This window comes from Neomonachus schauinslandi, chromosome 5 (assembly GCF_002201575.2).
Source record: "Neomonachus schauinslandi chromosome 5, ASM220157v2, whole genome shotgun sequence".
In the NCBI taxonomy this organism is placed as follows: domain Eukaryota; kingdom Metazoa; phylum Chordata; class Mammalia; order Carnivora; family Phocidae; genus Neomonachus; species Neomonachus schauinslandi.
The window spans coordinates 4,320,689-4,334,751 of record NC_058407.1 but is presented as its reverse complement, the minus strand read 5'-3'; the positions used below and the strand labels follow the sequence as shown (position 1 = coordinate 4,334,751).

General features: G+C 46.0%; 1 protein-coding gene across 1 annotated transcript in view; it reads left to right on the top strand.

Annotated features, from left to right (window-relative positions):
- The window catches only part of ATXN10 (ataxin 10), a 163,116-nt gene that overhangs the window by 18,853 nt on the left and 130,200 nt on the right, over positions 1–14,063 (top strand). The window contains exons 2-3 of the mRNA XM_021687462.1: positions 1,666–1,857; positions 6,591–6,673. Coding sequence (XP_021543137.1) covers positions 1,666–1,857; positions 6,591–6,673 — 275 coding nt within the window. The remainder of the gene's footprint in view (positions 1–1,665; positions 1,858–6,590; positions 6,674–14,063) is intronic.

Genomic DNA, 14,063 nt, shown 5'->3' with positions numbered 1-14,063 from the left:
CATTATTGCAGATGATTCAAGGGGTCGCACTCTCCTTTTATTTGACCATAACATTAAATAACAGATGCCGTCAAAACTTTGTGCATTTGGGGGCAGATGATGAGATTCATTCTTTGTTGTAGAAATCCGGATCACGCTTGGCATCCATCCACATGTTTTAAACTCTTGGGTATTTTCTTAGCATGTTAACATCTGCGCCATATTTAGTACTCCTTAAAGATGTCTCGAGAGTGTGCGTGAATTTTCTTTATGGCAAATAGTCACTGAAAAGGGCTTATGTGTGTAATTGTTTCTTACAGTCGCTGAGACGGGGTAAGTACTGTACCCTTGGGCTTCCACAGTTTTATTTGGTCACTCAGTCACTGATGAAATAATGTGATTTACGTCCTCTGTCCGTGAGCTGAAAACATGCCAGTTGCAGTACAAGGACTCGGGGTCCTGAAGCTCGAGGAGGGGCGCGTCTCTGGCCCCGCGCAGGGACAGATGCATGGAGGGGCCCTGCCAGCACCTGAGCGGGCCCAGTGACTTCGGTGGCTCAGTGTCAGGGTTCTGTAGGAACTGGCAGCTCCCTGGTAACCTGGCGCAGCGTGAGGAAGAGGACGGGGGTGCTGGGATTCCACGACTGGGCCACGACCACTCATATGGTCGGTGTGAATCTTCGAGAATCTCTCCACTTGTCCAGTGCAGCAGTTTTTTCTTCTGACCTAAAACAGATGGCTGTTTCTTCAGGAGATTCGTGGAATGAGGAAGTTGGCTTGCATTTTGGAGCCATGTTGCACAAAAAATTCTTATCTTCATAGCTCTGTAATGATAGTCGGTGCAGACCGTGCTTCTGGGATGAGAGGCATGTGGGAACTGAGATGCCCAGAGGGACAGGTCACAGGTTCATTTTTCTCCCCTGGGCATGCACTCTAGGTGGAAGGGTGCCCTCGCTCGCTTGCTCACTGCTTGCTCGCCCTCTCCCCCTCATCACTATCTCTGTTTCTCTCTGTGTGTTTCTCCCTGTTTATCTCCCTCTTTCCTCCCTCTCCTCCCCTCCCTTCCCTCCTTCCCTTCTTCCTTCTCTCTCTCTCTCCTTCTCATCTGTGCAGCGGAATATATATAAAAGCTCCGTGCATGTGTTGCTGGATTCTCAGTATCTAGAGAATGGACGGCGGGTTGGCCTCCCAGACAGCTTCATGAATAGTGTTTCTCGTAATTGTACTTTAGTACCTGTTGGGCGGCAGCAGACACGGTCATATTCTCTTTCTAGAACAGAGATTGTACATAATCTGTTTTGATTAAGGACAGATCCATAAGCATAGACCCATCCCTGAGACTGGTATTTGGGTTGTCACAGGGGGTGGGAATACCAAGTCGGACTGCTTCTATTGGAAATGGGCCTCTGCCCGTTATTAGCCCAGTGATATGGGCAAGTTACTTAAATTCCCCTCGATTTCACTTGTCTTTAAATAATACATGAAAAGGTTGGTAAGAACGGTGCCTGGCTGAGCACTCCGGGTATGTAGCTCTTCGATTTTGTGTTGTAAGTTAAGGAGTGAGAACAGACAGGTCTAGCCCACCTCCCCACAGAAATTAGGATAAGCAGTATTCTGAATAGGACATTGGGAAATTAGATTTTTTCCCTCTGGTTTGTAACAATTTTATCCTTTTTTTTTTTCCCAGAGAAACCGCACCCAGGACTATCTTCCAAAGAGTCCTGGACATCTTGAAGAAATCTTCCCATGCTGTTGAGCTGGCCTGCAGAGATCCATCCCAGGTGGAGCATCTGGCCTCCAGCCTGCAGCTAATAACGGAATGCTTCAGGTGTCTTCGAAATGCTTGTATCGAGTGTTCCGTGAACCAGAATTCCATCAGGTAGTGTTCTTTGAGGTGACATACATACCTTTGATTGTATTTCCTTGCGTATGTGTGTGCTGGTCTGCCGTATAGGTTTATCGGTGAGAAATAGTTTTGGCATCACGGTATTATTACCCAGTGGTAACCACAAGGCTAAGATTACATCTCCAGGGGACAAATGCTCTGCAGTCTTGCCACTGGACACTTGTAGGCGAGCATATAAATGATATGACATATAATAGAGTGTTTTTAACATTAAAGGTTATTTCGGTTTCTTCTCTAATATGTTTTGAGGTATTTGGTTATAGACAAATAGCATGGTGATTTTAACTTAATTTTAATTACCCGATCCTAGATTCTGCCTTTCTAAAGGCATATACAGTTCTGGACCTCACTTTTCTTAGTTGTAAATGTTTTAATTAGTTTTAGTGTTTTAATTAGTTGGCCTTGTGTTTACTTTCAACAAGGAGCATGTCTTGTAGGTTTCTAAGATGACCTATTTTAAAATTTTCTTTAGATCATGCAGAGTTGCAAGCTCTCCTTCTACCGATTTTATAAGGGGCATGTTTCTGAAAGGAGGTAAGAATATAAATGAGAGAATTATTAGGTGCTGTTTTTGTTCTTTTGCTTGTTACTCTCTCCTCCCAGAACTGAGCACCTTTCCTCTTTGATTTAATGGAATCTTCTTTTTATTACAAATTTTTACTTGAGATGAAGTCAGAAGCCACAAAGAGCACGCTCCCCTTTCTTTCCTGGACTTGAATGTAGACAGAGCCTCCAGGCCTCTCTGTCACTGCTGTGGTGGGTGAAGCTGGGCTGGTCCAGAAGCCACTCGAGGGACCCCTTTGCTGCCTAGACGGTCTTATACCTGAGGCTTTGATGTGATGAATGAGATTTTTAAGATCAAAGGAGAGTGGGGATAAATGCCAGGGTTGTTTAATTTCAATACTAAGCAGACCTTGCTGTCCATTTGCAGGTAAATGCAGAGAAACATTAATAATGTTGCTAATAATAGTTAGCATTTTAGAACATAACTAGTTATGTGCTAGAAACGAAGCCAGGGGCGGAGGCTAGTTTGTTTTGTCCCTTTCCTGGCAGGGAATCCCCTCCGGTGTGATGGGGGAGGGAAAGGAGAGCCTTAGAACAGAAACTCTTGACTGCAGGCTGGCAAACGCATCCTTGTGCCTTGCCAGCCTCGCCGAGAAGGAAGCGAGCGTTTGGTGGGCCTGCCCTCCACACCAGGCTTTGTCCCCAGGGCTTAACTGCAGTGTCTTGTTTTATTTCTAGAACAAACCCAAGAAATAGCATGCTACTATTTTTCCACTTTCACAAAAGAAGAAACTGTGACTCAGGCTAAGGAACTTGTGTGACAGTCCCCCGTTCCGTGAGTGTTAGAGCCAGGGAATACTCTCTGTGACTCCCAAGCTCAGCTCAGAATCAGTTGTCATAACTGCCCTGAGACACCTGCTGACCCTGTTGTGGGTGACTGCTCCATCCTTTGAACGGCCATGGGACCCTGAACTGGGGCCTCGACCTTCCTGAGGACCGGTCTTCCCCTCTGGAAGTCAGGGCAAGCAGTATCTCCCACCCAGGGCTGTTGGGCATTTTAAATGAGATTACTTATGCAAATTGCCTCCTGTGCTGTGTCCACTGTCTGCTCAGTAACTGTGTTTCTGCCCCCCCCGGGAACGCTAGTGCAATAAAAGTGTATGATAATACAACTTTCTTAGCAATTAATCTTTATTTTCTTTTTCTGAGTGTACAAGTGATATGCAAACTATAAAAATTCAAACATTGCAAGAAAAATACTGTGGCAGATGAAATATCAGCTGTCTTCTGGCAGGGCCATCTTCTGGGGGGCAGGCACTGAGCCACTCTTCCTACCAGTCTTACAAGTAAAGAACAAAGGAGCAGTGGCTCTCTCTGACCGTCTGGCCTTGGGGAAGGCCGAGAGGGCCTACCTGTGTCCACACCACCCCTGACCCTCTTGTTCTTTTTTTTTTTTTTTAATTCTTATGTTAATCGACCCTCTTGTTCTTTAAGGAGTGAATGTCTTGGCTTAATTCTGATTCGTGTGGAGAAGCGAAGGTAGGGAGCTGTTTCCGTTGCTGCTGTAACAGATCGCTGCAAACATAGTGGCTTGCTCAGACAACAAGTTTGTTATCTTACCGTTCTGAGTCAGAGGTCCAGAATCAGCCTCACTGACCTCAAGTGAGAGAACCAGTAGGGCTGGTAGTAGAGATTCTCTCTCTGTAGCAGAGAATCCATTCCCTGGGTTTTCTACCTTCTAGAGGCTGCTTGTATCCCTTGTTCACGGCTCCCATCTTCAAAGCAACACCAGAGTGTCTTCAGTGACTCTGTGACTCCCACCATCATGCATCCCCCTGCTAAGGACTCTTAGGATTACATGATGCCCACCCAAATAATCTAGAATAATCTCCCCATTGCAAAACCATTAATTTAATCATATCTAAAAAGTCTCTTCTGATATTTTCTGACCAGTTTTGATTCTTCAGCAGCAGCTGGGTGTCCAGCAATTCAGTTCCATTCTGACACCACCTGCCTGGGGTCAGTGGCATCAGATCCCATAACTTAAAGGACTCGGTCCCATAAGATGGCCCCACTTCAGATGCGAACGGGTTGCCCAAGCTACATTTCTGCCTAGCTGATGCCATTGTTCTCCCCACCACAGTCCACCCCGTGGCCCCTAAAGATTCTGTGTGCGGAATGCATTCATCCCTTCCCGAGGCCCCACCATTTTTTACCCTGACAGCATCAACTCGAGTCCAGAATCTCATTTAAGTCTCATCAGCTAAAAGTCCCAAATCTCATTATCCAGTCATCTAAATTACTTATGGGTCAGACTCTGGATGTGTGTATCCTGGGGTAGAATTCCGCTTTATCGGTGTACCTGTGAAACCGGACCAGTTACCTGCTCCCCAAATGCAGTTTGGGGGCAGGCCTAGGATAACCATTTTGGACATTATCCTTTGAAAGAGGAGAAAATAGAAGGAAAAGAGGAATCACTGATCTCGAGCAAAGCCATTTCAGCTAGGTTTCAAGATCTGGGAATAATCGTCTGGAGCTTGAGGCTGTGCCCTTGGCCCTGCCCTCAGAGTCACCCTTCCTTTTTCCCAAAGGGAGCATGTGTTTGCACCTGAGTCGTTCCATCAGTCTACTTCCTGCCTATAGAATTTTGGGAGTCTGACACTTTTTTTTTTTTTTTTTAAATTTCATCCTTTCTCTGTGCATTTTGTCCAAGTTGGCAGAGTTTCTCCTGGTAAAACATTTTCAACAATGGTGTGGCTCTCACATGTATGTCATGGGGATTCCCACGATTAGACAAGAGGGTCCTGCACAGAGCTTTTCTAGATAACCCCATCTCTATTCCTGGGTTCTGCCGAGGTGACAGAGGGGAATGAGTCCCACCGTCATCTGTTCAAAGAGCCCCTCCCGCCCTGGGACTGAACACTCTGACCTTTTGATCGTTCCTAGGCATGAGCAAAAGGTTGTCCACCTAGCCCCTTGGCTTTCTCTGCAGAGCACTCTTTCTTGCCAGTGACTATCCCAGTTTTAGCATCTTTTGCCATCTGGCTAGACTGAGAATTTCCCAAAGCAAGACCTGGTTCTCTCTTCATCTCCTTTATCTCTCCCCCTTGGCCTTTTATTAGATGCAACAGGAAGCAGTCAGGTCACACCTTCAGCATGGGGCTTGGAAATGTGCTCAGCTCAATATCCAAGTTCATCATTTTGCTGAGCTTCTGCCCCTGTGGGTAAAAGGTCCCCTTTCCCCAGTTTCCACGGATAGGTTCCTCACTTCCTTCTGAGCCCTCACTGGCCTTGCCTTTGGTGTCCATGTGCCCACCAGCAGCCTGTGAAGGCGTCTGAGCGTTTCCGATGCTGCTCACTGTTCTTCCAGCCCCTGCCCACCGCCAGCTTCCCGAGCCGCTCCCACATGTTTGGATGTTTATCTACAGCAGCATCACTACTCCTGCTACCCCAAATCTGGATTACTTTCCTCCTGCTGCTGTGACGAATTACCAAATGCTCCGTGGCTTTAAACCAACACAGATTTGATATCTTTTGGTTCAGGAATTCAGAAGGCTAGAATGGGTCACTGTGGCTGAGTTCCCTGTGGAGGCTGTTGGGGAAAATCCATTTCCTGGCCTTTTCTAGAAGCTTCTAGAAGCCTCCTGCATTCCTGGGCTCACGGCCCCTTCCCCGACTCTGACACCCTCTTGTATTCCTCTTTTTTTTTTTTTTTAAGATTTTATTATTTATTTGAGAGCGAGAATGAGAGAGAGAGAGAGAGAGCATGAGAGGGGGAGGGTCAGAGGGAGAAGCAGACTCCCTGCCGAGCAGGGAGCCCGATGCGGGACTCGATCCCGGGACTCCAGGATCATGACCTGAGCCGAAGGCAGTCGCTTAACCAACTGAGCCACCTAGGCGCCCCTTGTATTCCTCTTTTAAGGACCCTTGTGATCCCATTGGGCCCACTGGCTAATCCAGGGTGATCTTTCCATCTCAAGATCCTGAATCTACTCACAACCCTGAGGTCCGCTTTGCCTTGGGAGGTAACACATTCGCAGGTTTTGAGATAATGTTGTGGACAGCTCGAGGGGTCACGATTCTGTTTACCACAGATGCCGTGAGCCAGTAGTCGCAGCTCCGTTCCCCGGATCATCATTTGAAATGCAGGCTCAAGAAAATTAATGGGTCTGACTTTGTCTTTTTAAAAAAATCTTTTATAGGAACTTGGATACAATTGGCGTCGCTGTTGATCTGATTCTTCTTTTTCGTGAACTGCGGGTTGAACAGGAATCCCTGTTGACAGGTACTGTGATTCATGGGTTATTTGTACCTTTGAAAAGGTTTTAAAAACCACAGCTTTGAGTTAAAGCAAATGTTTTGTATTTCGTGATACGGAGAAACTTATTTAGTGATGTTAGCGAATTAGCATAAGAGAAAGTTGCCACAACTTCCTTTCCTTGCTCTGTTGTGGGCTGAGTTACTCAGCCAACTCTCCCCCAAATCCATATGGTGGAGCCCCAACTCCTACCACTTCAGAATGTGACTGGATATGGAGACTGGGCCATTAAAGAGATCAGTAAGGTAAAATGGAGTCCTACGGGTGGGCCCTAATCCATTATGGCTGGTGTCCTTGTAAGAAAAGGAGGTCAGGACACAGACAGACACAGAGGGACGACCAGGCGAGGACACGGCGAGAGGACCACCATCTGCAAGCCCAGGAGCAGGGCTCAGAAGGAACCAACCCTGCCCACACCTTGATCTTGGACTTCTACCCTCCAAGTCTGAGAAAATAAATTCCCGTTGTTTAAGCCGACCAGTCTGTGGTGCTTTGTTAGGGCAGCCCTTGGAAAGTAATACAGCGTCTCTGTATTACTCGTGTGGATGTGGCATGCCTGTTCTCGGTGCTGGGTGTGATCCCAACAGTGAGCAGAGCAGACAGAAGAATCTTTGCCTCCGCGTGTAATTAATTAATTACAATGCAGCGAGGGGAGTCCGCAATAAATATGTTACGTAAGTCAAGTATATGGCGTGACCGAGAGGGAAGGAACCTCTGATTGTTCATAGCTGTTGATAAGGGATTAAGAGAAAAACCAAGCCTCTTAATTTGAAGACCAGGAAGCTTTTCTAGATTTTTTGGTGAATGTTTTTGGTTCCTAAACTATTAGCATCCATACTTGTCCTTTGGACAGGGGTTATTATCGTAATATCATTAACAGTAAACAGCACTTTAACATACGACCTCTTTATCCAAGGACTTGAAACACTTATGGGCAAACCCAAGTCATTTAATAATGAAATCTTTTTACTTATTTGTTTGTTTATTTTTTAAGTAAGAAAATCTTAATGTAAATGTCCATCTTATAAGAAGATGTACTAGATTGTTGGTTGGAAGAATTCTTCTTAATAATAATCTAACAAATGCTTCCTCTAAAGGAGAAATCTGCAGCTGTTTGTAAAATCTGATCTGATTTACAGATTGATTTCCGTTAGCTCTCAGTGCCTTCACTGACTAAACAGTGAGGCCTGCTTCTCTCACGTTGATACACTTGCTGCTGTTGGCAGGCAGGTAGGGAACCCGAGGTGGCAGCCTCTTCACAGGTGGAGAAACAGAGGCACAGAGTACGGTGGCTACATTAGCTGTCAGAGGTGCTGCTTGCTTGGTTTAGTTCTCCTACTATTCTGTGATTCCTTCGTGTTCTCATGTAAAACTCCTTTGTTAAAATTCGTGCATCTTTCTACTTAGAGTTCTTCCTTTGGGAAATTGTAATTCTCTCTTGAATTAATTACATCATCTTCGACTCTGCGCACAAAGTGTTTGCTCTATGTTTTTTTGGACAGCGGTAATTTCTCAGGTATTGTCAAGAAACTGATAGAGTGTAGGGTTTAGTGGGAAAGTGTTTTTAAGATGTTACATATTTAAAGATCTTCTTGTAGCTCCATTTTATGATACAGCAGAAGCCTCCGTGCTCAAATTGGGGGATGAAAAATCAGCAGTAAAATCCAGATTTCCCTCTGTCACATGGAAAAGCAGCCTATTTTTGAAGTCTGTGTGTGGTATGGCAATTCAGAAAGAGTTCAGAACGTACTGCATTTTATAATTACTGGAAAATACTGATGTGGTGGATAGTGTGTTACTGGCAGCGCCGAAACGCCGTGGTGGGCAGAAGAGGGTTTCCCTGGTGATGATGTATTCCTAAATAAGACACCCGAGAGGAAGCACCGCACGGATGCTGTGATTAAAGAGCCATCAGAGCGAGCCAGCCCTTCCTTGGCGTGGTGAACCCCATCCCCGCACACCCACTGAGCGCCGTGTCTCCTGAAATTACCCCCTCCCTCTGCTTCCCGTCCTTCTGTCAGCACGTTATGTGCCCTCCTGCCTTCCCTGGACTCCCTGGGCTGCTCTGCTCCATCCCGGATCAGCCACAAAAGACTTAGAATGTGGTGTTTATGTGATAAAACACTGTTTCACGGGATCGATGTTCTCTTCACTGAAGCAAGTCCGTGATCTAACAGAAAACCTAAAGGAGCCAATTTCTGACGCTTTCTTTGACCTGGTTTGTCACTGATGGAGAAATTGGTTGTGTGGCTGGTGGCCTGGCTTTTCACCAGCCAGAGGGCACGTCTTCATATGCCTGTGTTGTGTTGTGTTGGTGTGTCAGAGTGTTTCACAGTTTTGGCAGCTGCAGTTGAATTTAATTAAGGAACGTATTTCTTACTGACATGACATTCACGCAGCGTATAAGTAACTGCTTTAAAGTGAACAACCAAGTGGCCTTGAGAGTGTTCACAGTGTTGTGCAACCACCACATCTCATTGCAAATATTTCCATGGTTCCGAGAGGAAAGCCTCTACCCACTGAGGGTTCTCTTTTCCCTTGCCTGCATTCTGTCTTTATGGATTTACCAATTCTGGAATTCTCGTGTAAGTGACATCCGAGAATTATGGGACCTGTTCGCCTGACGTCTTTCAGGAAGCAGAATGTGTTTCAGAGTGTACGTATGTTGTAGCAGGTATCAGTACTTCGTTTGTTTAGATGACTGAATAATACTCTGTTGTGTGCACGTTTTGTGTATCCGTTCATTCATTGGTGGCCACTTGGGTTGTTTCTGCCATTTGGCTGTGGTGCCACTGTTTGGCCATTTAGAACAGCACTGCTCTGAACATGCCTGTATACGCATTTATTGGAGCCCCGGTTTTCTGTTCTTTTGGGTATATACCTAGCAATAGAATTGCCGGGTCAATTTCCTATTTAAATTGTTAAGGAACTGCCAGACTTTTCTCAGCACCTGTGAACTATTTTACATTTTTACCAACAGCGTAGAGTATTCCAGTTTCTCCACATCCTCGCCGGTGTTTATTTTCCTTTTTGGGGGTTATAGTCATCCTGATGGTTGCGGAGTGGTGTCTCATTGTGGTTTTGATTTGTGTTTTCCTCATGATTAATGATACTGAACATATTCTTACGTGCTTGTTTTGGCCATTTGTAAATCTTCTTTGGGAAAATGTCTCGTCAAGTTCTTTGCCCAGTTTTTAATTGGGCTGTTTGCCTTTTTGTGGTTGAGTTTTTTTTTTTTTTTTTAAAGAATTATTTATTTATTTTAGAATGAGTGTGTGCAAGCAGGGGGAGGGGCAAAGGAAGAGGGGAAGCAGACTCCCTGCTGAGCTGGACTCTGGGCTCCATCCCAGGACGCTGAGATCATGACCTGAGCTGGAAGCAGATGCTTCACTGACTGGGCCACCCAGGCGCCCCCGTTGTTGAGTTTTAAGAGTTATTTCTATAGGGGCGCCTGGGTGGCTCAGATGGTTAAGCATCTGCCTTCAGCTCAGTTCATGATCCCAGGGTCCTGGGATCGAGTCCCGCATCGGGCTCCCTGCTCAGCGGGAAGCCTGGTTCTCCCTCTGCATCTCTCTCTGTCTCTTATGAATAAATAAATAAAATCTTAAAAAAAAAAAAGTTATTTCTATATTGTGCATACTAGCAATTAGGTGGAGTCTGTAGATCCACTTGGGGAGACTTGCCATCTTCATGATACAGAGTCTTCCAGTCCATGACATGGGCCATCTCTCCCCTGTTCTAGGTCTTTACTTTCCACTTGTGTCAGCTTTACGTAGATGATGTGAGTTTGTAGGCAGAGTTGGATGAATATTACTGAGGCAAGGAGGCAAATGGGAGTTAAATAGTGTTTTTTTGCTTTTTTCTTGAAAAAGGCGGTCCACAGTGTTCCTGAATTTGTTTGGAATTCCACAGTGAAATTTGGATTCTACAGTGAAACTTAAAAAAATTTTATAGTATGTTAGTTCAAGCCTAATATAAGCCTTCGAAAAGTATTCTGGTTCTTAATAAAGTGCCCCTACTGTGTTGTGGCTGTTTCTCTGTGAGAACCTTATTCTTGGTGGATTTTTAGCAGCGTATCTGTGTTAGCGTTTTGTTACCAATCTTGAGGTAAACACTGTAATTACATTGTCAAAATAATATTTAGAGTATTATTTTCAGAGAATAATTGCAGTGGTGTGACAAATATATTATGCTCATCAAATTTTATGTAAACACAAGCATGAGTTATTTTAATTGAATTATTGGTGGTGTTTTTGGCCTTTATTTGTTTTTAATCTGTAAAAATAATGTTGAGACTTTTGAGGGGCTTTGTAACATTTGCAGTATTTACACAGATCACTTGATAAGCTGTTTGGTAAAAGTAAACTGTCATTAATACTTGTTTGGAGTTTTCTTTTCTTGCTGCTGGGACATCTTTAAACCTTTTCCTTCCTGGAATTGTGTTCTGATTCAGAGTGCTAATTTTTAGTTGCCCAAATGATTGTTAGGTCAGTTGGCTTTCAGACCAACTTACATTGTTGGCTTGTGTGTGTGTGTGTGTGTTAAATTAAATTCTACAAGGGTTTGAGTGTTAATATTCTAAACTATTCAGTAAAAATATAAATTGTCATTTTAAATTGTGACTTAAGATTAAAAATGGGGATATAAGTTTTCATTATAAACAATTTCTATGATTTCATTATAGAATAATTTTTAAAAATTCAGAAAAGGAGAAAGAAAAACAGTCATCACGTATACGCAGGCTGCTTTGGACAAACACTTGGCTGTTTTAGTCCCTTGTCAGTATTTTGCCTGGGAATGAGTGTGTGCCTGCAGTTTTGTATCTTCTTTTAGATTGTGAAGGTAATTCAGTTTTGAAGTTCTTGGTTCATCATTTTCTTGTCTTTGTATTTCTTAGTATTTCTTTGTATTCTTATCTCAGTGTTTCCATATTTGGCCACGATTCCAGAACTCTCTGAGCCTGCGATTGCCGAGTTACTGTGAGCAGGTGATGGGCACAGGCACATCGCGTATCTCTTCCTTCTTAATCTTTGCAGCTCCTCTGCCTCTGAGGTATCAGGGGCGCAGCCCGTTCTGTGCTCCGCCAGGGGTTCGCAGGGCTCAGGCAATAGGCCTGGAAGGGAAGGCCCAGTCCCAGGGGAGTCTTGAGGATGGAGGGCCGGAGCTCTGGGGCTGCACCAGGAGGCCCACCCCTCTTCCAGCAAAGCAGAGGTCTAGCAAGTTTAAAGACTTCAGAAGTGCCCTGCTCTTAAAATTGTCTCGTGGTTGCTGCCCCATGGGGATCCTTTCATGGAGCAGAATCTTTCATTTCAACTCCTTCTCCTGTAACTTTTTACCTTCCTTGATCGGCCTGGATTCCTGGGGGGGGGGGGCCCTGCTGCTTTTGCCCAAAGGCAAGTGAGGTGATCCCTAGAGCTTTGTGTAAAAGGGCTGGCATATTAATGCCTAGCTCCTAAGGTTGTCGTGGGGGTTGGATGAGGTAACATGGTTAGAACACAGTGTCTAGGACCTAGTAAATTCTCAACAAGTGTTAGGTACTTTTATTACTCCTGCCTCTTTGCCTCCTGCTGTACTCATGTGGGTATTTGGTTCCCCAGAAGTGTCTTGGTCTCTTTCCACTCGGGATCTCATCACATGCCATTCCGCCTGCATGGGCTGCCCTGGCCCTGATGTGAACCACTTCAAAATCAGTGAGCAAACAGTAGGGTGTGGGTGTGGACACCTCAGCATGCATGCCAGGCATAGTTGGGGCATGGCCCTGGGAGGCTGAGGCTCAGTCAGGCAGTGGCCTTTTAGGTATGGGGTGTGTCCTGAGGAAGGGGCTGGGACAGGGGTGGGCCTGCAGGATTCATGGTCGTGTCTGGTTACCACAAAGCACAGAAGTATTTTAAGTATTTCACCAATTAGCATCGCTCTACCCATGGGAACCATACGAACGTTAGCTGGCTTCTTTCAGCACACCTGCCCTGGTTAAGAGCTGGTGTTGAAGGCATACAGCCCACTCCGGGTTTTGGCTGGGCCCCTCGCTAGCTGTCGACCCTGGCTAATTTATTGAATCACTCTGTGCCTCCATTTCTTCATCTGTGAAATGTAGATAATGCGGTCTGCCTTATTGTGAAGATAAAATAAGAATCCACGTAAATCACACGTGCATATCACATTAGTGATTGCTTCATGCTAGATATTGTTCTGGTTCTTAGGCAGTCATTATTCAACTCAAGCTCTCACCCCCTGTCTCTGTTTTCGTATTGCGTTGCCAGGGCTGGGAGGCCACAAACACACCTGTCCTTTGCTTTCTGTTAGGATCAGCTAATAAAGGATGCGGTGGGAGGCTGGCAGGCAGGAGGAGGGAGGGTGGGACTTGCCCCCCATTCGTGTCTCCCTTGGAAAGCTGCAGCTGCTGCCCCCTTCCAGCCTCCTTGTGCTCACCCCGGGAGTACCGTTACCAGCTGCCCGGGGCCCTTCCCGAGTCCCACTCTCGGAGTGTCCTCCATGCTTCCGAGGCCCGCACAGTAGCTGGGCATCCCCTTATCCCTGAGGCCTGGGTTCCAGCCCTGCAGAGCCCCTGCTGGCTCCGGCTTCTCAGAACCTTACCTGCTTCCCTCCATGCCTTCAGTTCCAAGGGTGTAGCCATTTCCTGTAGCCGTAATCTCCGTGTTACCTCAGTGTTGCCTTTGTGGTTTAATTCTTTATACTCACTTTTCTTCGTTGAAATAAGTAGTCTTGTCCGCCTGACTTGGTCCGGGCTGATTTAGCCCTCATCGTGTTTTAAGGTCCATGCTTGGTGCCCTCTTGCTCCCAGTGGGGCCCCTTCCCCTTCCTCCCTCTCTTCCCTGCTCCTCCCTCCTCCTCTTCCTTCTCTCCGTCCACTCTGCCAGTGAGGGCACGTCCAGGAGATGGGAAGCACGCCATAACTTGAACAGGCAAAATTTAACGGAAAGAATCACTAACTCTAGCAAGGGCTTGAAATCACCGGGGATTGACTACTAAGAAGTACAGACAATGCCAGAGAATATAGGATTTGCAGATATGTTGGGCAGCCAGTACCCCTAGGGCTGGGATGGGTGTCCAAGGGAGAGACTCCCCCTCCCCAGGTCTGAGATCCAGCTCTCCTTGGAGATGGCCTGGTCATGGCTCACTTCTCGCGTGGAGAAGTTGCTGAGAGGCGGTGTTGGTGGAACTTGCTGGAAATCCACTGTCTGGGGTACAGGGGAAGTTGTTCACGGGGAGGTTGCTTTGAAGCATCCTCAGGAAGTTTTTGGCTGCTGGACACATCCAGTTGGTCACGCTCTGCAGGAGCTCATCCCCGGGGAAACTTCACTGCAGGGGACGGGTGCTCTTCTTCTATTGGTCTATT